The following is a 26531-nucleotide window of genomic DNA, read 5'->3' on the forward strand; positions in this document are numbered from 1 at the left end:
CATCAGCCCCCGCGGAGGGGGGGAGGCGCTCGCTCCCGCGCGGCGTCTCTGTGCTCCGGAGCTCCCAGCTGTCCCCGCGTTTCCGGTGGGCGGCTCCTTCCGGTGGCAGCCCGGGTAGAGGACGGTCGCCAGGTCGTCGGGGTTGGGAGTCCGGAAAAAAGGTTCTGGGAGACCGGGAAAACCTCCTCGCCGCCTGCAGCAGCCCCGGGGGGAGGCTCCGAGGGGCGGGGGGTGTGGGGGGGAAGCGTTGTGGCCGCCGCCGCCTCCCCGTGAGGGGGTGCGGGACGTGGGGGGGGGGGGGGTGCAGGGCCTGAGGTGACTCCGTGAGGGGAAAAGGGCGGGACAGGGGGGGCTGCTCAGCTCGGAGCCCCCGGGTGAGGGGAGGCCGCGGGTTCCGCGCTTCCCTCGGGGTTTAAGGGAAAATTTGGGTGTGGTTTGGCCTTCATCCGGGGGAATGAAGCTGAGGGAACGGGAGGGAGCCGTTATTTGGGCGCCTGCCCTGGGGCGGGGCGGCAGCGGTGAGCGCTGGAGGGATTCCTGGCTGGGGAGGAGGGAGGGGAAGGCAATAAGGGTCGGGACTGGGTCACCTTTTCCACTTTTTCCCTGTTTTCTGCTCTGAGTTTTCCTCCCGTGGCTCTGTCCCCGCAGGATGTTGGCTGCCAGGGTGTTCAGCCTCGTGGGGAAGAGATCCCTGTCCACCTCCCTCTGCCTGAGAGCCCACGGACATGGTAGGGGGGGAAAGCTTTCTGGTTTTTTGGTGTTTTTTTTTTTAAATAAAGCTGATAAAAGCAGGAGGGAGAGGAAGGAGAAGACAAAAAAGCTGCTCCTGGGCTCGGGAGGAGGGGGAAGGAGGGAAAAGGTCTGGGAGGGAGAGCTGGGAACAGAGGTGGCTGAGGCATCACTGAAGGAGTTTGGGGTGGGGATCCCTTTTCTGTTTGGTTCTCACCCTGGCACAGCAGCTCCCACCCACATTCCCCTTTTTTTTCCCCTCTTCCTCACCTGGAACTCTTCCCACTCCCTGCATTTTTTCCTGCTCCTTAATTTTTCCCCCCAACTCGTGGCTTTGGGCACCTCCAGGGAGCTGGAAACCCCCAGGGAGGTCCAGGAAGATTTCAGGGAAGGTTCAGGGCTGTTCCAGGGAGCTTTCAGGGATCTTTCAGGAAGGTTCCAGGGCTGTTTTAGGGAGGCTCCAGGAAGATTTCAGGGCTGTTCCAAGGATGTTCCAGGAAGGTTCCAGGGATGTTTCAGGGATGTTTCAGGAATGTCCCAGGGAAGTTTCAGGGTTGTTCCAGGGATATTTCAGGAAGGTTCCAGGGATGTTTTAGGAAGGTTCCAGGGAGGTTTCAGGGATGTTCCAGGGATCTTTCAGGAAGGTTCCAGAGCTGTTTTAGGGAGGTTCCAGGGTTGTTCCAGGAAGGTTTCAGGGAAGTTCCAGGGATGTTCCAGGGATGTTCCAGGGATGTTCCAGGGATGTTCCAGGGATGTTCCAGGGATGTTCCAGGGATGTTCCAGGGATGTTCCAGGGATGTTCCAGGGATGTTCCAGGGATGTTCCAGGGATGTTCCAGGGATGTTCCAGGGAAGTTTCAGGGAAGTTTCAGGGAGGTTCCAGGGAGGTTCCAGGGATGTTTTAGGGAGGTTCCAGGGATGTTTCAGGAAGGTCCCAGGTATGTTCCAGGGAGACTCCAGGGATATTTCAGGAAGGTTCCAGGGGGGTCCCAGGGATCTTTCAGGAAGGTTCCAGGAATCTTTTAGGGAGGTTTCAGGGAGGCTCCAGGAAGATTTCAGGGTTGTTCCAGGGATGTTCCAGGGAGACTCCAGGGATATTTCAGGAAGGTTTCAGGGATGCTCCAGGGAGGTCCCAGGGGTATCCCAGGGATCTTTCAGGAGGGTTCCAGGGATCTTTTAAAAGGGAGGTTCCAGGGAGGCTCCAGGAAGATTTCAGGGAGGTTCCAGGGAGGCTCCAGGGATATTTCAGGAAGATTCCAGGGATATTTCAGGAAGGTTTCAGGGATATTTCAGGAAGGTTCCAGGGAGGTCCCAGGGATCTTTTAGGGAGGTTCCAGGGAGGCTCCAGGAAGATTTCAGGGATGTTTCAGGGAAGATTTCAGGGGTGTTCCAGGAAGGTTTCAGGGATGTTCCAGGGAAGTTCCAGGAAGATTTAAGGGAATTTTCAGGGCTGTTTTAGGGATGTTCCAGGGATGTTCCAGGGAGGTTCCAGGGAGGTTCCAGGGAGGTTCCAGGGAGGTTCCAGGGAGGTTCCAGGGAGGTTCCAGGGAGGTTCCAGGGAGGTTCCAGGGAGGTTCCAGGGAGGTTCCAGGGAGGTTCCAGGGAGGTTTTAGGGAGGTTTTAGGGGTGTTTCAGGGAAGTTCCAGGAAAATTTCAGGGAAGATTTCAGGGCTGTTTTAGGGATGTTTCAGGGTTGTTCCAGGAAGGTTCCAGGGCTGTTCCAGGAATGTTTCAGTGATGTTCCAGGGCTGTTTCTTCTCTCCCCCTGCAGCTGGAGTGGTCAAAGCTGAGGATTTCAGCCTCCCTGCCTACGTGGACAGGAGGGATGTCCCCCTGCCTGAGGTGGCCTTTGTCAGGGACCTCTCTGCTCAGCAGAAAGCCCTGAAAGAGAAGGAGAAAGCCTCCTGGACTGCTCTCTCTGTGGATGAGAAGGTGGAATGTAGGTACTGGGGGGCTTGGTGGCCCCTCCCAGCCCCCCCACCCCCCAATTACTCACAGATTTAGACTTAAAAATAAAAATAAAATAAAAAATTCCTCCCCTTGCTCCTCCCCCAGGGCTCAGGGAGGGAATTTGGGGAGGTCCTGGGGGGGTTGGGTTCCCAGCACCTCCCTTGGGCTTTGTGCTGGGGTCAAATTCCAGGAATTTTCCATCCTCTGGATTTTTCCTCCCTCTTCCCAAAGAAAACCACTCCCAATTCCCTGGATTTTTTGCCTCCCTCAACAAACCAAACCCAATCCCTTACCCTGCAGGCTGAGTGGAACCCTCTGCTTTTTTCCTGCCCCCCACCAAAGCTCAGCTCATTAAAGCTGAAATTTTAATTAAATCCACCACTAATTAACTTCCCAGCTCCAGAACTGGGCTGAGGAAAAGCAGGAAAAAACAGGAAAAATCCCTTCCCTTTCTTTTCTCCCTTTTCCATCTCCTCATCCTGGGGGGGTTGGGTTCCCAGCACCTCCCTTGGGCTTTGTGCTGAGGTGAAAATCCAGGAATTTTCCGGAATTTCTCAGGATTTTTCCTCCCTCTTCCCAGCAAACCACTCCCAATTCCCTGGATTTTTTGCCTCCCTCAACAAACCAAACCCAATCCCTTACCCTGCAGGCTGAGTGGAACCCTCTGCTTTTTGCCTGCTCCTCACCAAAGCTCAGCTCATTAAAGCTGAAATTTTAATTAAATCCACCACTAATTAACTTCCCAGCTCCAGAACTGGGCTGAGGAGCAGAGGAAAAGCAGGAAAAATCCCTTCCCTCTTTTTTCTCCCTTTTCCATCTCCTCATCCTGGGGGGGTTGGGTTCCCAGCACTTCCCTTGGGCTTTGTGCTGGGGTCAAATTCCAGGAATTTTCCATCCTCAGGATTTTTCCAGCCCCAATCCCTTACCCTGCAGGCTGAGTGGAACCCTCTGCTTTTTGCCTGCTCCTCACCAAAGCTCAGCTCATTAAAGCTGAAATTTTAATTAAATCCACCACTAATTAACTTCCCAGCTCCAGAACTGGGCTGAGGAAAAGCAGGAAAAAACAGGAAAAATCCCTTCCCTTTCTTTTCTCCCTTTTCCATCTCCTTATCCTGGGGAACCCCAGGCTGGGAATGGGTTCCCAGCACCTCCCTTGGGCTTTGAGGTGAAAATCCAGGAATTTTCAGGAATTTCTCAGGATTTTTCCTCCCTCTTCCCAAAGAAAACCACTCAATTCCTTGGATTTTTTGCCTCCCTCAACAAACCAAACCCAATCCCTTACCCTGCAGGCTGAGTGGAACCCTCTGCTTTTTGCCTGCTCCTCACCAAAGCTCAGCTCATTAAAGCTGAAATTTTAATTAAATCCACCACTAATTAACTTCCCAGCTCCAGAACTGGGCTGAGGAAAAGCAGGAAAAATCCCTTCCCTTTCTTTTCTCCCTTTTCCATCTCCTTATCCTGGGGAACCCCAGGCTGGGAATGGATTCCCAGCACCTCCCTTGGGCTTTGAGGTGAAAATCCAGGGATTTTCAGGAATTTCTCAGGATTTTTCCTCCCTCTTCCCAAAGAAAACCACTCAATTCCCTGGATTTTTTGCCTCCCTCAACAAACCAAACCCAATTCCTTACCCTGCAGGCTGAGTGGAACCCTCTGCTTTTTGCCTGCTCCTCACCAAAGCTCAGCTCATTAAGGCTGAAATTTTAATTAAATCCACCACTAATTAACTTCCCAGCTCCAGAACTGGGCTGAGGAAAAGCAGGAAAAAACAGGAAAAATCCCTTCCCTTTCTTTTCTCCCTTTTCCATCTCCTCCTCCTGGGGAACCCCAGGCTGGGAATGGGTTCCCAGCACCTCCCTTGGGCTTTGAGGTGAAAATCCAGGAATTTTCCATCCTCAGGATTTTTCCAGCCCCAATTCCTTACCTTGCAGGCTGAGTGGAACCCTCTGCTTTTTGCCTGCCCCCCACCAAAGCTCAGCTCATTAAAGCTGAAATTTTAATTAAATCCACCACTAATTAACTTCCCAGCTCCAGAACTGGGCTGAGGAAAAGCAGGAAAAAACAGGAAAAATCCCTTCCCTTTCTTTTCTCCCTTTTCCATCTCCTCATCCTGGGGGGGTTGGGTTCCCAGCACCTCCCTTGGGCTTTGTGCTGGGGTCAAATTCCAGGAATTTTCCATCCTCTGGATTTTTCCAGCCCCAATTCCTTACCCTGCAGGCTGAGTGGAACCCTCTGCTTTTTGCCTGCTCCTCACCAAAGCTCAGCTCATTAAAGCTGAAATTTTAATTAAATCCACCACTAATTAACTTCCCAGCTCCAGAACTGGGCTGAGGAAAAGCAGGAAAAAACAGGAAAAATCCCTTCCCTTTCTTTTCTCCCTTTTCCATCTCCTCCTCCTGGGGAACCCCAGGCTGGGAACGGGAGGCAAAAACTAAGGAATGGTTGGGTGGGTGAAAAGTTGGGATTTTGGGGCTAAATCCTGGTTTTTTTTTGCTCTTTTTTGGCAGTGTACAGGATCAAATTCAACGAGAGTTATGCAGAGATGAAAAAAGGGACAAACGAGTGGAAAACTGTCCTGGGGGGTGTCCTCTTCTTCCTGGGGGTCACCGGGGTCATCCTCATCTGGCAGAAAAATTTCAGTGAGTCCAGGGCCCTCAGGAGGCCTCAATTAACAGGGAAAAATTAATTAAAATTAACAGGGAAATGAGGGAATTCTTGGGACTGGAGTGAGGGGGGAAAGGGAAGGGAAGGGGAGGATTGGGGGGAGCAGAGCAGTGAATCCCCCCCCAAACTTCCCAAATCCCCCCCCCAAACTTCCCAAATATCCCCCCAGACTTTCTAAATCCCCCCCAGACTTCCCAAATCCCCCCAAACTTCCCAAATCCCCCCTCAAACTCCCCAAATCCCCCCCCAGACTTCCCAAATCCCCCCAAACTTCCCAAATATCCCCCCAGACTTCCTAAATCCCCCCCAATGTTCCCAAATCCCCCCCCCAAAGTTCCCAAATCCCCCCCCCAAAGTTCCCAAATCCCCCCCCAATGTTCCCAAATCCCCCCCAATGTTCCCAAATCCCCCCCAACGTTCCCAAATCCCCTCCCAAAGTTCCCAAATCCCCCCAAACTTCCCAAATATCCCCCCAGACTTCCCAAATCCCTCCCCAAACTTCCCCTCTTGGCTGCCACAGGAGCTTTGGGGTTTTTGGGATCTCGGGAAGGTTTCCAATGGGATTTTTTTTCCAGTGCCCTCAGGAGGCCTCAATTAAGAGGCAAAATTAATTAAAATTAACAGGGAAATGAGGGAATTCTTGGCACTGGAGTGAGGGGGGAAAGGGAAGGGGAGGATTGGGGGGGAGCAGAGCAGTGAATCCCCCCCCCAAACTTCCCCAATCTCCCCCAGACTTCCCAAATCCCCCCCCAACGTTCCCAAATCCCCCCCCAAGCTTCCCAAATCCCCTCCCAAAGTTCCCAAATCCCCCCAAAGTTCCCAAATCCCCCCAAAGTTCCCAAATCCCCCCCAAACTTCTCAAATCCCCCCCAAACTTCTCAAATCCCCCCCAAAGTTCCCAAATCCCCCCCCAAACTTCCCAAATCCCCCCCAAACTTCCCAAATCCCCCCCCAAGCTTCCCAAATCCCCCCCAAACTTCCCAAATCCCCCCCAAACTTCCCAAATCCCCTCCCAAAGTTCCCAAATCCCCCCCAGACTTCCCAAATCCCCCCCAAAGTTCCCAAATCCCCTCCCAACGTTCCCAAATCCCCCCCCAAACTTCCCAAATCCCCCCCCAAACTTCCCAAATCCCCCCCCAAACTTCCCAAATCCCCCCACAGACTTCCCAAATCCCCCCAAAGTTCCCAAATCCCCTCCCAACCTTCCCAAATCCCCCCCAAACTTCCCCTCTTGGCTGCCACAGGAGCTTTGGGGTTTTTGGGATCTCGGGGAGATTTCCAATGGGATTTTTTTCCAGTGCCCTCAGGAGGCCTCAATTAAGAGGCAAAAATTAATTAAAATTAACAGGGAAATGAGGGAATTCTTGGCACTGGAGTGAGGGGGGAAAGGGAAGGGGAGGATTTGGGGGGGAGCAGAGCAGTGAATCCCCTCCCAAAGTTCCCAAATCCCCTCCCAAAGTTCCCAAATCCCCTCCCAAAGTTCCCAAATCCCCTCCCAAAGTTCCCAAATCCCCTCCCAACATTCCCAAATCCCCCCAAACTTCCCAAATCCCCTCCCAACGTTCCCAAATCCCCTCCCAATGTTCCCAAATCCCCTCCCAAAGTTCCCAAATCCCCTCCCAACGTTCCCAAATCCCCCCCAAAGTTCCCAAATCCCCCCAAACTTCCCAAATCCCCCGCAAACTTCCCAAATCCCCCCCCAAAACTTCCCCTCTTGGCTGCCACAGGAGCTTTGGGGTTCTGGGGACCTCGGGGAAGTTTCCAATGGGATTTTTTTTTGGGTTTTTTTTCCCCTCCAGTGTATGGCCCCATCCCTCACACCTTCTCTGAGGAGTGGCTCTCAGCTCAGACCCAGAGGATGCTGGACATGAGGATCAATCCCGTGGAGGGCATCTCTTCCCAGTGGGATTTTGAGAAGAAGGAGTGGAAGAAGTGAAAGCAGCTCCGGGAAAAAAGGGAAGGAGAGAGAGAGGGGGGGAGGAGGAGGAGGAGGAGGAGGTTCCTGCTCTGCTCCTGAGGGAAATGATTCCATCTGCCCCCCCCTCACCCCTCTGCTCCTGGAACAGCTTCTCCAGCTCCCAATAAAGCTGTTGGGCAACTCCAGTGCCTGCTGGAAGTGGGATCCCAAGGGACACGGGGACACAGGGCACCCTACAGACACTCACTGACCCCATAGAGACCCCAGGACACCCTACAGACCCTCACTGGCCCCCTGGAGACCCCAGGACACCCTACAGACCCTCACCGACCCCATAGAGACCCCAGGACACCCTACAGACCCTCATTGACCCCCTGGAGACCCTAAAGGCCCTCACTGACCCCCCAGGATACCCTACAGGCCCTCATTAACCCCCTAGAAACCCTACAGGCCCTCATTGACCCCTTAAAGACCCCAGGACACCCTACAGACCCTCACCAACCCCATAGAGACCCCAGGACACCCTACAGACCGTCACTGGCCACCTGGAGACCCTAAAGGCCCTCACTGACCCCCTGGAGACCCCAGGACACCCTACAGACCCTCACTGACCCCATAGAGACCCCAGGACACCCTACAGACCCTCACTGGCCCCCTGGAGACCCTAAAGGCCCTCACTGACCCCCTGGAGACCCCGGGACACCCTACAGGCCCTCACAGGCCCCCTGGAGACCCTAAAAGCCCTCACTGGCCCCCTGGAGACCCTAAAGGCCCTCACTGACCCCCTGGAGACCCCAGGATACCCTACAGACCCTCACAGGCCCCCTGGAGACCCTAAAAGCCCTCACTGGCCCCCTGGAGACCCTAAAGGCCCTCACTGACCCCCTGGAGACCCCAGGACACCCTGCAGGCCCTCATTAACCCCCTAGAAACCCTACAGGCCCTCATTGACCCCTTTAAGACCCTGGGACACCCTTGTGACGCCCTTACTGATCCCCTGGAGACCCCAGGACACCCTACAGACCCTCACTGGCCCCCTGGAGACCCAAAAGGCCCTCACTGACCCCCTGGAGACCCCAGGACACCCTACAGACCCTCACCGACCCCATAGAGACCCCAGGACACCCTACAGACCCTCACCGACCCCATAGAGACCCCAGGATACCCTACAGATCCTCACTGGCCCCCTGGAGACCCTAAAAGCCCTCACTGGCCCCCTGGAGACCCTACAGGCCCTCACTGACCCCTAAAAGACCCCAGGACACCCTACAGGCCCTCATTAACCCCCTAGAAGCCCTACAGGCCCTCATTGACCCCTAAAAGACCCCAGGACACCCTTGTGACCCCCTTGTGATGCCCTTAGTGACCCCCTGGAGACCCTACAGGCCCTGATTAACACTCTGTAGGACCCCAGGATCCCCTACAAGCCCTGATTAACCCCTTGGAGACCCCAGGACACCTTTTGGGACCCCATTAACCCCCTGGAGACCCCAGGACACCCTTAAGGTCCTTGCTGACCCCCTTGGGGACCCCAGGACCTTTTGGGCCCTCATTAACCCCCTGAAGACCCTACAAGCCCTCATTAACCCCTTGAAGACCCCAGGATGCTCTACAGGCCCTCATTAACCCCCTGAAGACCCTACAGACCCTCACTGACCCCCTGGAGACCCCAGGACACTCTTTGGGCCCTTAGTGACCCCCTGGAGACCCTACAGGCTGATTAACACTCTGTAGGACCCCTGGAGACCCTACAAGCCCTGATTAACCCCTTGGAGACCCCAGGATACCCTTTGGGCCCTCGTTGACCCCCTGGAGACCCTACAAGCCCTCATTAACCCCTTGGTAACCCCAGGACACCCTACAGACCCTCATTAACCCCCTAGAAACCCTACAGGCCCTCACTGACCCCTAAAAGACCCCAGGACACCCTTTAGGTCGCCACTGACCCCCTGGAGGCCCCAGGACACCCTACAAGCCCTGATTAACCCCTTGAAGTGCCCAGGACACCCTACAGGCCCTCATTGAACGCCTGGAGACCCTACAGACCCTCACTGACCCTTAAAAGACCCCAGGACACCCTTTAGGTCCCCATTAACCCTTTGGTGACTCCAGGATACCCTTTGGGCCCTCATTAACCCCCTAGAAACCCTACAAGCCCTCATTAACCCCCTGGAGACCCCAGGATGCCCTAGAGGCCCCCCAGGACCCATTAAAGGGTGCCAAGACACCCCAAAAGGCCTTCAAGATCCTCTGTAGGATCCCCCAGGATGGTCCCTGGGACCCGTGGACCCCAGAGGGATCCCAGGATGGGACCCATGGGGACCTCAGGACCCCACAGTCCCCAGGATGCCCCATGGGTCCCCCAAGCCCCTCTGTAGGGCCCTCAGGGTACCCCAAAGGAACCCTACAGAGACCCCAGGGGACCTAAAGTGCCCCAGAGGGACCTCAGGCACCCCATAGAGATCACACCAGTACACACCAGTACACACCAGTTTGTACCAGTTCTCTTGGTCTGGAGTAGGGGGTGAGTGGGGTGGGGTTATTTGGGGATCAGCTTATTTGGGGTCAGAATGGGGTTATTTTGGGTCAGGATGGGGTTGTTTTGGGGTCTGGTTATTTGGGGTCAGAGTGGGTTTATTTTGGGATCAGCTTGTTTGGGGTCAGGATGGGGTTATTTTGGGGTCAGAGTGGGTTTATTTGGGGTCAGGATGGGGTTATTTGGGGTGGGGTTATTTTATTCTGGGGTCAGGATGGGGTTATTTTGGGGTGGGGCTATTTTGGGGTCAGGATGGGGTTATTTTGGGGTGGGGCTATTTTGGGATCAGGATGGGGTTATTTTGGGGTGGGATTATTTTGGGGTCATGGTGGGGTTATTCTGGGGTCAGGATGGGGTTATTTTGGGTCAGGGTGGGGTTATTTTGGGGTCAGGATGGAGTTATTTCGGGGTCACAATGAGGCTATTTTGGGGTCGTGTTATTGGGTCAGTGTGCAGTTATCTTGGGGTCAGGATGGGGTTATTTTGGGGTGGGGTTATTTGGGGTCAGAGTGGGTTTATTTGGGGTCAGGATGGGGTTATTTTGGGGTGGGGTTATTTTGGGGTCAGGTTATTGGGTCAGAGTGGGTTATTTTGGGGTCAGGATGGGGTTATTTTGGGGTCAGGTTATTTGGGGTCAGAGTGGGTTTATTTGGGGTCAGGATGGGGTTATTTTGGGGTGGGGTTATTTGGGGTCAGAGTGGGTTTATTTGGGGTCAGGATGGGGTTATTTGGGGTCGGGTTATTTTATTCTGGGGTCGGGGTGGGGTTATTTGGGGTGGGGTTATTTTGGGGTCAGGATGGGGTTATTTTGGGGTGGGATTATTTTGGGGTCAGGGTGGGGTTATTTCGGGGTCAGGATGGGGTTATTTGGGGTCGGGTTATTTTATTCTGGGGTAGGGGTGGGGTTTTTTGGGGTGGGGTTATTTTGGGGTCAGGATGGGGTTACTTTGGGGTCGGGATGGGGTTATTTGGGGTCGGGGTGGGGTTATTTGGGGTCGGGTTATTTTGGGGTCAGGGTGGGGTTATTTTGGGGTCGGGATGGGGTTATTTCGGGAGCACAGGGGTTGGGGCTGCCCCGCGGGTGCTGCCCCGGGGAGAACCACGAGAGGGCAGCGGAGCCCCGCGGATGGAGGCACCGGGACCGGGACCGGGACCGACCCAATCCCGGCCGGGACAGCGAGGTGACCCCGGCACCCCCAGAACCCCCCCCCCCGCCTCCATCAGCACAGCGGGGTTTGGGATCACCCCGGTTTTCCCGGGAATTTGGAGAAGGGACTGGAGGGATGGGATGAGGGGGAATAGCAGGAAGGTGCTGAGCCCCTATCCCAGGTTTCCCAGGGAAGCTGTGGCTGCCCCATCCCTGTTGGGATCCAGGTGGGATGGGGCTGGGAGAGCTGGGGGTGTTCGGCCTGGAAAAGAGAAGGTTCCAGGAAAACCTTGGAGCAGCTTCCAGTGCCCCAGGAAAGCTGGGGAGGGACTTGGGAGAAGGACCTGGAGGGATGGGATGAGGGGGGATGGATTTAAACTGGAAGAGGGGAGATTGAGAAGGAATTTTTTGGGGTGAGGGTGCTGAGCCCCCATCCCAGGCTTCCCAGGGAAGCTGTGGCTGCCCCATCCCTGTTGGAATCCAGGTGGGATGGAGCTGGGAGAGTTGGGGGTGTTCAGCCTGGAAAAGAGAAGGTTCCAGGGAAACCTTGGAGCAGCTTCCAGTGCCTGAAGGGATCCAGGAAAAGGGATTTTGGAGGGATGGGATGAAGGAATGGATTTAAACTGGGAGAGGGGAGATTGAGGTATTAGGAGGGAATTCTTTGGGATGAGGGTGCTGAGCCCCCATCTCAGGTTTCCCAAGGAAGCTGTGGCTGCCCCATCCCTGTTGGAATCCAGGTGGGATGGAGCTGGGAGCCCCCCGAGTGTCCCTTCCCGTAGCACTGGCTGAGCCTCCAACCCAAACCCACCTGAGGTTCTGTGTTTGGGCCACATCACTCAGCTGGTTCTGGTTTCAGGTCCACTGCCAGCTCCCAAATCTTGGGATGTGGCAGAGGATGAAAGGATTTACTCCAATCCAATGGTCGGGATGGCCCAGGAGAACCCAACTCCATCTGAGGGATGGAGGGATGAGAAGGGGGAGAGAAAGCAGGAGGGTGCAGGGTGGTGGCTGGAGAAGGGGCAGGAGCTGGGGACACTGGTGGCTCTGGGGACACTGCCTGAGCTTCCAAGAAGGAGCAGAGAGCAGAAAAGGGAAGTGGGAAGGGACAGGGAAGGGGTGGGGAGGGAAGGGGTGGGGGCTGAGCCATGTGCCCATCCCAGCCCCATGTGCCCACAAAGCCCAGCACAGCTCCCACAGGCCCCGGGGGGATGGGGAAGGCACTGGGATCCCAGTTGCCCAACTGGGATGGGGTCAGGGGGTGCAGGGGGGCTCTGGCCACCATTGGCTTCGCCATCATGGAATGGTTTGTGTGGGAAGGGACCTTAAGTGTCCCCCCCTGGGTCCCCACACCCCTGTGTCCCCTCCCCTCCTCAAGGCTCCATCGGGAAGGATCCCCTCCCATTGGTTTTTTCCACCCCCCCAAGGGTATCTGGAGGGGATGGAGCATCTTTCCTCAGCCCCTCTGCGTCTTCCTCCCTAGGTGGCATGGCTGAATTTCATGGAATCATGGAATGGGATGGCTTGGAAGGGACCTTAAACAAAGCTCACCCAGTTCCAACCCCTGCCATGGAGAGGGACACTTCCCACCAGCCCGGCTGGCTCAGAGCCCCATCCAACCTGGAATTTTGGGATGCCCTCTTCCCGGGGCATCCAGGGTGGGAGGGATGTCAGGGTTGTCCCTGGTGGTGAGGAGCAGGGGGATGGCACCCAACAGTAGGGTTTGGCTTTCCCTTCACCAAAGGGATGAGGGAAAAGAGAGAAAAGGGGGATTTTGTGTTTTTCAGAGGGGTCTTAATTGCTTAATCATGGAATGGGATGGCTTGGAAGGGATCTTAAACAAAGCTCACCCAGTTCCAACCCCTGCCATGGAGAGGGACACTTCCCACCAGCCCGGCTGGCTCAGAGCCCCTGGAATTTTGGGAGGGTGGCACCAGATTATCCTCACCCAGCACCCCAGCTGATGCTGGAGCTCCTGGTGCTTCCCAACCAGCTCCAAGCGTTCAAGATCATCTCATCCCAATTCCCAGTTCCCTGCAGGGACACCTCCCACCAGCCCAGGATGCTCCAAATCCCATCCAAGCTGAGCTTCAGCACTGCCAGGGATGGGATAACCACCTCTTCCCTGGGCATCCAGGGTGGGAGGGAGGGATGTCAGGGTTGTCCCTGGTGGTGAGGAGCAGGGGGATGGCACCCAACAGTAGGGTTTGGCTTTCCCTTCACCAAAGGGATGAGGGAAAAGAGAGAAAAGAGGGATTTTGTGTTTTTCAGAGGGGTCTTAATTGCTCCAACCATTTTTATCTGGGAGGATAAAATCTCTGCAGCTCAGCCTGGGATTCATCCAGCCAAAACCTGGAAGTCCCTTTGGCCACCCTGTTGCCTCCCAGCACCAGGTGGTGGGAGCTGTGGGTGAGGAAAAGCTCCTGTTGGCAGGATGAGGGTGGAGAGGGCTTTGTGTGGATGCTGAGCTTGCCAGGGCTTCATTCTCAGGTGGGAAGGAGGATTTGTAGGGCTGGCACCATGGGAGCTGAATTCCATTTCCCACCTGATTTCAGGCTTGTTCTACTGAGCAGGGTGGAAAAGCAGAGAATTTTGGAAGTCTTGTGTTGCTCTTCCCAGCTTGGAAAGAGAAATAAAACCATAAAATTAAGTAATATTCAAATTACTCTAAGGGTTTTTTTTTTGCCCCCATACAAAGTGTAGCTGCTCAAAAGTCTTTTTAAGACATTCTTGAGGTGAAGGTGCTGGAAGGAGCCCCAAGTTCCCCTGTGCTGAGCTCCAGGGCTGCAGGACCCGTGATGGATCCCCTTGAGCAGCCAGAAACCCAAACCTGGGCACCTCCAGGGGATTTTTTTTTTTTTCCCCTACCCCAAACCCTACACAGGATCCAAACTCCACAGGTGTTGCCTCCCCAACCTCCTTGAGAGCTGCAGATTCTGCTGCCTCATCCTCCTGTGAGCAGAAGGAGAAGCTTTACAAAAAAACCCTTTACAAGAGAGGGTTTTGTGGGGTTTTTTGTTTTTTTTTTTGGGGTTGTTACTTTTTCTCTTCCCTCATTTCTTGCCATTCAGGAGAAAGGGAAAAGAAAACCCAAGCCAAGTGGAAGGCCAAGCCTGGCAGAGTCAGTCCCAGAACCCTTTCCTGCTCCTCAGTTTGTGCCACGGATTTCACAATCCTGGTGAACTTTGTGTCCTGCAGAGGAGATGGTGGTGACTCAGGAGCTGGGTGGTTCTCAGCTTCCACCCCCCCTTGGGAGAAACACAGGGAGAGCTTCCCTCTGGGAGGAATTCTGGGGGGGGATGAACCCCAAAACCCTGTAGGATGGATGGATGGATGGATGGATGGATGGATGGATGGATGGATGGATGGAGGGATGGATGGATGGAGGGATGGAGGGATGGATGGATGGAGGGATGGATGGATGGAGGGATGGATGGATGGATGGATGGATGGATGGATGGAGGGATGGAGGGATGGAGGGATGGATGGAGGGATGGATGGATGGATGGATGGATGGATGGATGGATGGATGGAGGGATGGATGGATGGAGGGATGGATGGAGGGATGGAGGGATGGATGGGGTGGCTGAAGTGGTCTCCTCCTTCCCTCTGGGATGGGTTGGGAGGATGATGGGGAGGGAAGGGGGAAGGAAAAGCATCCTATCCATGCATGCAAGGTGTATCCCTGCTGGAATGCAGCCAGGGGGCTGGGATCTGGAGAGTTTGGACACGTGGGGGGTCCTGGGGATGATTTCTGGCCTGAGGAGATGTCCAGGAGAGGGGGGAGAAATCCCTCAGGCAGGGAAATGCCCTCCAAAGGGTGCTGGGCTGTGCTCAAGGAGCAGAAACATCTTCAGCCCCCAAGGAGTGGGGATTTCTCCTGCCAGGCCTGAGTGGCTCAGGATTTTCTGTCTGACCAATGTCTCCTCCACCTCTTCTCCTCTCCTTGGGCTGCAGAACCCTCAGCAAGGTCTGAACATGTCCTTGGCTGGGTTTTCAGGAGGTTCCTGGTCCTTCCAGGGAAGGGTGAGGAGCAGCATCCCCTCCAACCCCTTGATCCAGAGCAGGGTGAGGACCTGGCTGGGGGGTTGGGGGGAGGTAACTCTGCAGCACTTGGTTCCTTGGCTTCTGAGAAATCAGGAAGGTTGTGGGGGTGACTTCCCAGCCCAGCGTGTGGAGGCAACCACCCACCCCATCACGTGGAGGCAGAGGAAGTCCAGCACTGGCCTAGCCCAAGTTACACCAGAACCAGGTTTCTTCTGCCTCAAAAACTCCCCCCCCCCCTCCCAGGGCTCGGTGGGAGCAGCAGGGATGGGCAATGGGTCCTCCAGACCTGTGCCCAGGAGCTGCCTCAGCCTGGGGATGCTCAGCAGCTTCCAGAGGGATCTGCAGCAGCTCCCAGCATCCTGTGAAGTGAGGAGCAAGAGGGATGAGACCCCCAGAGCCTGCCCCACGGACACCTTCTCCCTGCTCCCTTCCCCACCAGCACCTTGTCCCTGGAAGGGATCCGGGTGGGTTTGGGTGACTGAGCCAAAGGCTCAGGACAGGTTCTGCCATGGAGATGCTCCCCAGGGCCCTCCTTGAGCTGCTTGGGCCTGGTGCCATCATCCTGCTCCCATCCTGATGTCCTGGGAAGCAGGAAATATCCTGGAAAGCCTCCTAGGGATGTCCCTTCATGGCAGCTGAAGATCTTCCTGCAGCTGGCAGAGGAACCAGCTCTGCTCCCACCCCATTGCTGGTGATTCCAGCTGGGAAATCCAAAGTGCTGCTGGGGGTGGGGGATGGAGCCTCACAGGGCTGGGAAGCCCTCTAATCCCAACTTCCCATCCCATTCCCCACCTCCATCCCTAACTCGCCATCCCAATCTCCATCCCCACTTCCATTCTCCACCCCCCATCCCCACCTTTCCATCCCAAACTCCCATTCCCACCTCCCATCCCAACATTCCATCCCCATATCCCTGCCCCTCTCCTTGCAGCTGCAGCACTTCCTTTTCCCTCCTTTTTTCCTTTCCTTTTTTCCTTTCCATTTTCCTTCCCATTTTCTTTTCCTTTCCTTTCCTTTCCTTTCCTTTCCTTTCCTTTCCTTTCCTTTCCTTTTCCTTTCCTTTCCTTTCCTTTCCTTTCCTTTCCTTCCTTTCCTTTCCTTTCTTTCCTTTCCTTTCCTTTCCTTTCCTTTCCTTTCCTTTCCTTTCCTTTCCTTTCCTTTCCTTTCCTTTCCTTTCCTTTCCTTTCCTTTCCTTTCTTTCCTTTCCTTTCCTTTCCTTTCCTTTCCTTTCCTTTCCTTTCCTTCCTTTCCTTTCTTTCCTTTCCTTCCTTTCCTTTCCTTCCTTCCCTTCCCTTCCCTTCCCTTCCCTTCCCTTCCCTTCCCTTCCTTTCCTTCCCTTCCCTTCCCCTTCCCTTCCCTTCCCTTCCCTTCCCTTCCCTTCCCTTCCCTTCCCTTCCCTTCCTTCCCTTCCCTTCCCTTCCCTTCCCTTCCCTTCCCTTCCCTTCCCTTCCTCCTTTCCTTTCCCTTCCCTTTTTCATTTCCTTCTTTTTTTCTTTCCTTTTTTTTTCCCTTCCCTTCTTTTCTTTCCTTTTTCCTTCCTTTTTCCTTTCCCCTTTTCCTTTTCCATTTCCCTTTCCTTTCTCCTTTCCTTCCTTTTACTTTCCATTCCTTTTCCCCTTTCCTTTTTCCTTTCCCATTTTCCTTTCCTTTCTTTTCGTGACAGGACTGGGGACCCCACTCTGTAACTGGACGTGTGTCAACCTGGGACTGGGAAGACTGGTCTGAGACTGGGAATGGACTGGGACTGGGGAGACCACCCTGTTACTGGGATGACTGGTGTGGGACTGGGACTGGACTGGTGTGGGACTGGGGTGTCTGGTCTGGGGGCGGCTCCGCTGTGCCCGGGACCGCAGGGACCCCCGGGACGTGGCCCCGCCCCCTCTTCAGACCACGCCCACAAAGTCCACGCCTCATCAGACCACGCCCATTTCACCAAACCACGCCCACACAGGCCACGCCCCCTCCGCTACATTTCCCGGAAAGCCGCGCGCTTCACTGAAAGCGACCCCTGCCGCGCGGCTTCCGATTGGGCGGCCGCGGGCAGAGGCGGCTCTCTTATTGGCGAGGCGGCAGAGGGGGGCGTGGTCACTGGAGGGACACGCCCTCTCCGGGTGGCTATAAAAGGCGGAGGCGGCGGGGGCGGCGCGGTCAGTAACGCGGAGAGGTGCGGAGGGGAAGGAGGTACCGGGGTGCGGAAAAAGGGGTCCTGGGTAGGGAAAAATGGTCCCGGGGGATCAGAGGTGGCAGAAAAGGGTCGTGGGTGTAGAGGAAGGGGTGCTGGGGTGCAGCGGAGGGGATTGAGGGGGTCCGTAAGGTGCTGGGGGTGTAGGGGAATGGGGAATGGGGGTGCGGGGCTTTAAGGATGTGGGGGGTACCCATGGCCCTGTCCGGGGGTGCAGTGGAAGGGCGGCTGCGGGACCCTCCTGGGGATCTGGGAGCCCTTGTGCCGCTGAGCTTGGGGTGCTGGGGAATTGGACCGCCCGGATGCTGAGCGGTTCGGAGGGGTTCGGAGGTGCTGCCCGGGATGGGGAGAGGTTGGTGGGGATGTGGGATGGGATGTGGGGCTGGAGCTGCCGGCTGAGTTCTTTGGTGCCGGTCCAGTGCCCGGCTTGGTGTGGGGAAGGTTCGGGGTATTCCCGCATCCTGAAGGGCTTGTCCAGGTTTTTGTGGAGGTGAAATGGGGTTTTAAAAATTGGGCTGAATTAGGAGAGTTTTCTCACCTGGGCAGAACTCGGGTGCGAGGCAGGAGCCCAGTGAGAGCCTTTTGTGTCCCTGTCCCTGTGGGGATGAGTTGTGGCACCTGATTTTGGGGACATTTTGCTCTCTGCTGAGATCCAGAGCTGTGTCCTCAGCATTCCTGTGGCATCCCGAAAAGCAGAGGCTGTGCTGCTGCTGCCTGTGTCCTGTGTGCTGGGAAAGGGACAGAAGTTGGTTGGGAAAGGGACAGAAGTTGGTGACAAAGCAGGGACCAGCAGGTCCCAGGCTGTGCTGGGAGCACCCTCATCTTCTCCCCAAAAACCTCCCCATGGGGCAGTAAATAGAAAAAAGAAATCCTGTAGGACTTGGAGGAGGGCTGTGAGCCCTAAAGGTCCTGGAGGGCTTGTCCTGGGGTTTTTGGTCACTTGTGCCAGGCCACCAGCTCCTGGAGTCCCCGTGAGTCTTGGCATGGAAGTGATGGGAGGTGCTGGATGGGATGGAGCTGGCACTTTGCTTCCAGCTGGGTGGGAGCAGCTTTCTCATGGGTCCTCCATGGAGTCACCCAAGTCAGCAGCTGATGGGGATCTGTCCTGGGCTGGGCTGTCCCTTGCTCAGGTGACAGGCTCCCTCTTTATTCCTTTTTTTTTTTTTCTTCTAAAAGATTCTGGGGCAGGGAAACCGATTTTCATCACCAACCCTTGACCCACGGCTATTGCAGAGCTTCCCATCCCTCCGGGCAATGCCAACTGGCAAAAACAACCAGGGAAGACTTTGGGGACCCTGCTTGTGACAGGGGGGTGCTGGGTGGGGGGTCCTTCCAGAGCTTTTTCCTCCCCTTCCCCAGGATGTGTGACCGCAACGGGGGGCGGCGGCTGCGGCAGTGGCTGATGGAGCAGATTGACAGCGAGCTCTACCCTGGCCTCATCTGGGAGAACGAGGAAAAATCCATGTTCCGGATCCCCTGGAAACACGCTGGGAAGCAGGATTATAACCAGGAGGTGGATGCTTCTATCTTCAAGGTAGGGAGAGGTGTTTCCTGCTTTTTTTCCGCGTTTCGGGCTTGGCAGTGCTGAGATTTTTTCCTTCCTGCTGATCCCACGGGTGGGAGATGTTCATGTTTTGAGCCTTTGCCCCAAAATGGGTCTCCCAGGTTCTTTTGGGGGTTTTTATTCCTCTTTGCCAAGTGCTGGTGCCAGGCTGAGGTTTGTTTTCAGCACGTTTCAATCCAGCTGAGGAGGAGCTTGAAGTGCTCCTCTTGACCTGCTTTAAACTTCTTCTCGGGCTGTTCTTGGTAAAAGGCTGGAGTTGAGTTACAAAAAAAAGTCTCTGCTGGAGGGAAGAGAGTTTGGGATGTCGCTGAAGGGGAGGGGAATTTCCAGTTTTGGGAAAAAAACTGGAAAATTCCATGCTGACCCAGAAAGGTCAGGCTCCTCCCTAGGAATTCCCTTCCCTCGGGGTCGATGAGTTTGCTTTCAGGCAGAGCCAGCTGGTTTGGGAGCCCTGAGTTGTGAGGCTGGCATTGAATTCAGCCACCTGAAAATGGGTCAATAAAGAAATATTTACCTTTAAAAAATAACACACATTTTCCAGTCCCCCCCTTCAGGGGTGAAATATTGTCCCACCAGGAGCACAAATGATCGTGTTCTTTACAGCTTTCACTTGTTGGCCAAGAGCTGGAAAAGGAGGTTTATTTTTTTTTATATATATATTTTTTTTTTAATTTAGGGGTTACCAGGATTATTTTTTTTATGCTTTTGTTTTAGGCCTGGGCTGTTTTCAAAGGGAAATTCAAAGAAGGTGACAAAGCAGAACCAGCCACCTGGAAGACGCGCTGCGCTGTGCCCTGAACAAGAGCCCTGACTTTGAGGAGGTGACAGACAGGTCCCAGCTGGACATTTCTGAGCCCTACAAAGTCTACAGAATCGTGCCAGAGGAGGAGCAAAAATGTGAGTGCCCCTAGAAAAAGCTGCTCCCCCAACCTTGGTGTGGTCCTGCAGGTAACCACGGGCTTGTGCTGCTTGCTGAGCTCCATCTGAGCAGAGCTGCCTGGCCAGCTGGGTGTGGGGTGCTTTGCTTCTCCTGTTTTGCTTCTCCTGCTTTGGAGAAGATGTTCTTCTGCTGTGGAGAGAAGGAAAAAGTCTTTTTTTTTTTCTGCCCAAACAACTCCTTGGGCAACTGGGGTTACCTGCAGCATGGCCTGACCTTCCATCCTGTGAGGATGGTGGGGGAGCCAATGCAAAATCTTTTTCTTCCCCCTTAGGGAGAGGGTGTTTGAGGGGTGAAGGATGGCAGGGAGCTGCAAGAACTCTCTCCTCTCTTGCCAGCAGTGGTTAGAGAGGAGGAATTCCACAGGGAGCAGTCTCTGCTGCCATGTCCAGTGCAGCACAGGTTGTGCTAAGTTGATCTCTGCTTGTGGTTGTGTCTTTGTCTGCTTTTTGCTTTTTTGTTTAATTTAAGAAAAAACCCAACACAACAACTTGTGAAATGACACACCAAAAAAATTCTCTCTTGCTCAGGAAATCTGCCTTTAGCATCTCCCCCAGCCACGTTCACAGGGGGGGCTGTGGTGTCACTATGCAAATGACACTGCAGGTTTCCCACTGGTGGAAAAAGGAGAAGCAGCAGCAGCTCTGGTCTCTGGGGTGCTCAAAAAATAAAAAAAACCCCTCAGCCTCCCCCTGTAGCTCTGCTCCTAGCTGGATTTATTTGCTGGTCACCCTGTGTTGGGTTGTAAACTGCTTTTTGGTCTGGAAGAGCAGCTCTGGGTGGAGCTGGAGGTGCTGTAAGGTTCTTGGTGTCCCAGCTTTGATGGGGTTGAAGGGTTTGGGAAAGCCATAGAATCATAGAATCCTAGGGGTTGGAAGGGACCTCGAAAGATCATCTAGTCCAACCCCCCCTGCCAGAGCAGGGCCCCCTAGAGTACATCCCCTAGGAACGTGTCCAGGTGGGTTTTGAATGTCTCCAGTGAAGGAGACTCCACAACCCCCCTGGGCAGCCTGTTCCAGGGCTCCGTCACCCTTACAGTAAAAAAATTTTTTCAGATATTCAACTTGAACCTCCTATGCTCCAATTTACACCCATTACCCCTTGTCCTATCACTGGTCACCACTGAGAAAAGCCTAACTCCATCTCCCTGACACTCACCCCTTACATATTTGAAAACATTGATGAGGTCACCCCTCAGTCTCCTTTTCTCCAAACTAAAGAGACCCAGCTCCCTCAGCCTTTCCTCATAAGGGAGATGTTCCACTCCCTTAATCATCTCAGTAGCTCTGTGCTGGACTCTTTCAAGCACTTCCCTGTCCTTCTTGAACTGAGGGGCCCAGAACTGGACACAATACTCCAGGTGTGGCCTCACCATGCAGAATAGAGGGGGAGGAGAACCTCTCTTGACCTACTAACCACCCCCTTTCTAATGCACCCCAGGATGCCATTGGCCTTCTTGGCCACAAGGGCACATTGCTGGCTCATGGTCATCTTCTTGTCTACCAGGACCCCCAGGTCTCTTTCACCTACACTGCTCTCCAGCAGCTCAGCCCCCAACCTATACTGGGACATCGTGTTGTTCTTCCCCAAATGCAAAACTCTACACTTCCCCTTGTTGAATTTCATCATGTTTCTCCCTGCCCAACTCTCCAGCCTGTCTAAGTCTCTCTGAATGGCAGCACAGCCTTCTGGTGTGTCAGCCACTCCTCCCAGCTTCGTGTCATCAGCAAACTTGCTGAGGGTACATTCTATACCCTCATCCAAGTCGTTGATGAAGATATTGAACAACACTGGTCCCAGTACCAACCCCAGTACCAACTCCACTAGTCACACACCTCCAACCAGATTCTGCCCCATTGTGCTCATCCCAGCTTCTCCTTCCAGGCAAAGCTGGCATTGCCAATGGGAACAGCCTGACTGATGTGATGGAGATGGACTGCAGCTCCTCTGCCATGGAGGATCTGATCAAGGAGGTGAGTTCCCAGCCTGGCTGCAGGGGGGTGGCTGCTGGGCAGTGGCCTGAGGAGGGGGTTTCATCCCCAAATTCAGTCTGCAAAGCTTTGGGGAACCAACCTGGGGAGTGACCCCAGGGTCTGCAGCTCAGCTGCATGCAGGACACTGTGGCTGATGGACTCCTCACCTTTCCCATCTGCATCCACCTGGGAGAGAGCTTTGCCTGGGGGATGGAGGCTGTTTCCCAGCTCCCTTCCCCTTCTTGGCTCGCTCACTTCGGGCTCCTTCTGCTCAGTACCCCTCAAAGGTGTTGTTTGAGCAGGAATTCCAAAATCTGCTCTTTCTAACCCAGAAAGCTCCTTGGCATCCTGGTGGTGTCATTGGGACCATCTCTGAGCACTGTGTCTCTGTGCAGAGGAGCAGAACCTGCTCTGATCTTGGTGTCTGCTCTCACACAGCCCCCCTGTGTTGATGAGTATCTGGGGATCATCAAGAGAAGCCCCTCACCCCCCCAGGAGACCTGCAGGAACCCCCCAATCCCTGACTGGTGGGTGCAGCAGCCCAGCCCTGGTAAGGAGCCAACAGCATCTCCAGTGTTGAGTAACAGGAGTGAGCTTTATCTGGGCCAGAAAGAACTTGCAGGGGATAAAATATAATGGGAATGCTTTGGGTTGGGAGAGATCTTCAAGCTCATCAAGTTCCAACCCTCTTGGGACACCTCCCAGCAGCCCAGGGTGCTCCAAGCCCCATCCAACCTTCAACCCTGACAGGGATGGGGCAGCCACAGCTTCTCTGGGAAACCTGGGCCAGGGGTTCAGCACCCTCCCAGGGAAGAATTTCTTCCTAATATCCAACCTAAATCTCCCCTTTGAAGCCCTTTCACCTTGTCCCATCCCTCCAGGCCCTTGGGAAAAGTCCCTCCCCAGTTATACTTTATTTTCCTTACCAGTTATGGATGCTGTGGTGTTTGGTAGAGAATGAAATCCACCTGGGAGGATTTGTTGGTGTCCCCTGGGTGGGAGCTGGGAAGCCTGGAGTGTCTGGGACAGGAAACCAAGGGCTCTGGAGGAGGTGGGAGTGCTGGGCTCAGTTTTTGGGACCTGGACATGCTCAGAACTCAACTTTTCTCTGCCCACAGCCTTACCCCTGATGAATGGCTACTCCAGCTACGAGCAGCATCATTCAGGTAGGGCATTTCTCTTCCTTGCTTCTGGAATGTGGCCATCAAAACCCCCCCTCACCCCATCAAACCCCCTCCAGGGCTTGGCCTGGGGTGTGTGGTGGCAGAAGGTGGCTCTGCTGCTGCTCCCTGCCTGGGGAGGTGGCTCTGCCCTGGCTTTGGGAAGTCCCCTGCCCCCTTGGGTACCTCCAGGCTTTGCATGTTGAAGAGGGACAGGTCCTGGGGGTTGTCCTGTGGCCGTGGCCATGGGATGGGGGCTGTCCTGGGATGCTGGGATCAGGCTTGAGGATGGGGAGAAGCGTGGAGCAAAGGCAGGAGGGAGAGGCTGAGTAATGGGATCAGTGCCACCAGTAGGCTGGGGGCTTCAGGGGGGTGTCCTCAAGCAAACAGAAAGTCTCCTCCATCACATGAGCCTCGGTTTCCAGGGATTTTTGCAGCTCTGGTGGAGTTTGGGCACGGCAGTGAGGAGCAGGCAGGGTTTTCTCTTCCGATGGGGGGGTGTTGAGTGTCCATCCCTTCCCAGCTTATTCCCAGATGGTGATCAACTTCTACTACGGGGGGAGGCTGGTGGGCCACGTCACCACCTCGTGCCCTGAGGGCTGCAGGATCTCCCTCAGCCACCCCCCCAGCCACGGGGAGAAGCTCTACAGCCCCGAGGCTCTGGAGCACCTCAGGTTCCCCTCAGCTGATGCCATCCAGAACGAGCGCCAGAAGCAGATCACCAGGAAGCTCTTTGGGCACCTGGAGAAGGGAGTCCTGCTCCACAGCAGCAAGCAGGGCATCTTCATCAAGAGGCTGTGCCAGGGAAGGGTTTTCTGGAGTGGCAACACCGTGCTCTACAAGGACAGACCCAACAAACTCGACCGGGATGAGGTGGTGAAGATCTTTGACACCAACTTGTTCTTCAGAGGTTTGTAGGAAGTCTCCCTGTCTCCCTGTCTCCCTGTCTCCCTGTCTCCCTGTCTCCCTGTCTCCCTGTCTCCCTGTCTCCCTGTCTCCCTGTCTCCCTGTCTCCCTGTCTCCCTGTCTCCCTGTCTCCCTGTCTCCCTGTCTCCCTGTCTCCCTGTCTCCCTGTCTCCCTGTCTCCCTGTCTCCCTGTCTCCCTCTCTCCCTCTCTCCCTCTCTCCCTCTCTCCCTCTCTCCCTCTCTCCCTCTCTCCCTCTCTCCCTCTCTCCCTCTCTCCCTCTCTCCCTCTCTCCCTCTCTCCCTCTCTCCCTCTCTCCCTCTCTCCCTCTCTCCCTCTCTCCCTCTCTCCCTCTCTCCCTCTCTCCCTCTCTCCCTCTCTCCCTCTCTCCCTCTCTCCCTCTCTCCCTCTCTCCCTCTCTCCCTCTCTCCCTCTCTCCCTCTCTCCCTCTCTCCCTCTCTCCCTCTCTCCCTCTCTCCCTCTCTCCCTCTCTCCCTCTCTCCCTCTCTCCCCTCAAGGGGGGGTTGGAAATGTGGAACCCTTTGCCTTGGAGCACTGCTGGGGCTACCCAAGTGCTCTGGATGATGCCACCAAGGTGTCCCCTGGCATTTTATGTCACTTGCCCAACTCCTCCTGCTTGGAGGCTTTGTACACCGAAGCTGCTTGGCCCCAGCTTCCTTCCAAGGGCAGGGGACTCTCTCTCAAAGCCGTGTAGCAAAGCCTGGCAGGGCGGGCAAATTCCAGCTTTTCCCTTTTCCTTGCAGAGCTGGAGCAGTTCTACCACAGCCAGGGCCGCTTCCCGGAGAGCAGGGTCACCCTGTGCTTTGGAGAGGAGTTCCCTGATGCAGTGCCCCTGAGGTGTAAGCTCATCCTTGTCCAGGTATGGAGGGGCTGCCATTCCCCAGGGATGTGGTGACAGGGCTGGGAAACCCTCGGGAGGGTGATGGGGGGGACCTTGGAGCACCCAGGCTGCAGCAGCAGGGCCGTGGCATGGAGGGCACAGGGTGCAGGGACCCACCAGGTCTGTGAGGTCCTGGAGGGGGTTTTAGGAGAGCAGAAAGTGTGGTTACACCTCCCTGGGTGACCTGCTCACACCTTCTTGCCTTGGTGTCCTCCTGAGGGTCACTCTGCGTGTGTTGGGATCTCCCCCAGCCTGTTCTCAGCTCTCCTGGGAAAGGAGCATTTATTGGCTGCTCCTTTTCTCCTAGAGCTGCTTGTGCCAGGGTGGTTTGTGGAGTTTGGAGCTCTTGGGCTGGCTGAACCTGGCCAGCCAAGTTCGTTTGGTACAGCTGGGATTTTTTCCCCCTCCTTTGGTGCTGGGGGAGGTGGATGGCAGCAGCAGGAGATGCCCCAAGAGGTTCCTTTTCCTTCAGTGTCTTCAGGACTTCTCCTTCTGCTCTAGGTGGAGCAGCTTTGTGTCAAGCAGGTGGTGGAGGAGGCTGGGAAGACCTGCAGCAGCCCCATGCTCCCCATGGCTGATGAGACCCAGCAGGACCAGGTCTACAGGATCTTCCAGGACATCTGCACCACGCACCAGCGGCCCCACTTCAGAGAAACCCCACAGATTGCTGTCTGAGCCCCCTCCACAGCCAGGCCTGGGGTGCTTTGGGTTGTTGTCAACCCAATGTTGTCTCATTAATGCCTAAATTCCCCTTTTGGAAAGATTTTTTGGTTTTTTTTTTTTTTTTTACAGTCCAGGGTCCATATAAATACGACAGGAGAGCAGAGGTTGGATGCTCAGTGTCTGTCCTGCAGGCATTTCACTGATGAAAAAGGACTTTTCACTGATTAAAAAGGACTTCTGTACCCAGCAGGGTGGTCCCCAGACCCTTGGCTGCAGCTGGTGGCAGGGGAGGAGGGAGCAGCCAAGCTTGGGCTGTGTTAGTGGCCAGTGAAGCAGAACCAAGCATCACCAGCTCTGAGGACCTGCCCTGCTCTCTGCACCCTGCACCTTGCTGACAATATTGAAATAAGGCTTTAAAAAGCCTTAAAATCCTCAAATGTAGGAAATTCTTCCCAGAAATTTTTTTTTTTTTTTTAATCTCAAGGAGTCCTGCTGATGGAGGATAGGGAATGCCTTCCAAGGAGAAGCTTCTCCAGAACGTTCTCCAGTTCCCCTTTATTTTTCCTGTAGGGTTTCTGCCTCTTCTCTTCCAAAGTCTTCTGAAACTTGGAAACCAGTGCAGCTGTTCTCAATGTAAATGAGGAATATAGAAGGATTTAGGAATTTTTTTGTATTTTTTTTCCCTCACTAGAGACCAAGTTTATAATAATAACCACCTCCATTTCAAAGATTGCTGCAGCAGAGTGTGTCTAGGTTGGATTCACCCTCCCCAACACGTGGGTTGATCTCTCTCAAGTGTGACCAAGCAGCAGCAGCCATGTGTAAATCCTCATTAACCTCACTCACTCTCTGGCCCCAACCCAAGGGGCTGCTTGGCCATGGGGCTTGTGCCTTCCCGTTGCCACGAGCCCACCTGGGTGCCTGCTCCTATGCTGCCTATTTATTTTATCCCTCAAATTTAGGTTTTTTTAAAAAAAATCTTCCTGCTATTAAAGTGCTATATTTTGTAGTTCTCTTGCAATGTGGTTTTATTTGTCTTGTTGGGTTTGGTTGCAATGAGGCAGCTCTGGAGAACCTGGTGTTTTGGTCTTGCTCCTGTCCTGCTCTTTCTGGAGGTGGGAGCTGAGTTCTGGCTCTTCTCTCACCTCCTTCCTGCTCCATAACTCCCTGGTTTCATCCCTAGGGCAGGAGGGAACGAGTCAGGATGCTGGAATGGAAGGGAGGAGGGAAAGGATGAAGGAAGAGTTTGTCCCTCTTGGAATT

The 26531-nt window shown here is 54.8% G+C and overlaps 2 protein-coding genes across 3 annotated transcripts; both read left to right on the forward strand.

Moving 5' to 3' along the window:
* Positions 1-40: 40 nt before the first annotated feature.
* COX4I1 (cytochrome c oxidase subunit 4I1) lies at positions 41-7442 on the forward strand. 2 transcript variants are annotated; one of them, XM_071756596.1, is made up of 5 exons: positions 41-161; positions 649-728; positions 2500-2667; positions 5183-5314; positions 7139-7442. In XM_071756596.1, the coding sequence occupies exons 2-5, from the start codon at positions 650-652 to the stop codon at positions 7273-7275; spliced, it is 516 nt and encodes a 171-aa protein (XP_071612697.1). In that variant the 5' UTR covers positions 41-161; position 649; the 3' UTR covers positions 7276-7442. The 2 variants fall into 2 exon arrangements, with proteins under 2 accessions (XP_071612697.1, XP_071612698.1); XM_071756597.1 differs by having other exon boundaries at positions 84-132.
* Positions 7443-17143: 9701 nt separating this feature from the next.
* Positions 17144-26277, forward strand: IRF8 (interferon regulatory factor 8). The gene is given in 10 exon segments (XM_071756591.1): positions 17144-17165; positions 18526-18700; positions 19445-19511; positions 19514-19627; positions 21552-21640; positions 22079-22190; positions 22759-22806; positions 23324-23710; positions 24469-24584; positions 25107-26277. Coding segments are annotated over 9 exon segments (1281 nt in total). The 5' UTR covers positions 17144-17165; position 18526; the 3' UTR covers positions 25281-26277.
* The last annotated feature ends 254 nt before the right edge of the window (positions 26278-26531 follow it).

Source organism: Heliangelus exortis, chromosome 13 (assembly GCF_036169615.1).
Source record: "Heliangelus exortis chromosome 13, bHelExo1.hap1, whole genome shotgun sequence".
NCBI classification, from domain to species: domain Eukaryota; kingdom Metazoa; phylum Chordata; class Aves; order Apodiformes; family Trochilidae; genus Heliangelus; species Heliangelus exortis.

Coding starts and splice junctions, on each gene's coding strand:
- COX4I1 (XM_071756596.1), top strand. CDS start 650: ATGTTGGCTGCCAGGGTGTTCAGCCTCGTGGGGAAGAGATCCCTGTCC. Junction 2,668..5,182: donor TGTGGATGAGAAGGTGGAAT/GTAGGTACTGGG, acceptor CTTTTTTGGCAG/TGTACAGGATCAAATTCAAC. Junction 5,315..7,138: donor CATCTGGCAGAAAAATTTCA/GTGAGTCCAGGG, acceptor TTTCCCCTCCAG/TGTATGGCCCCATCCCTCAC.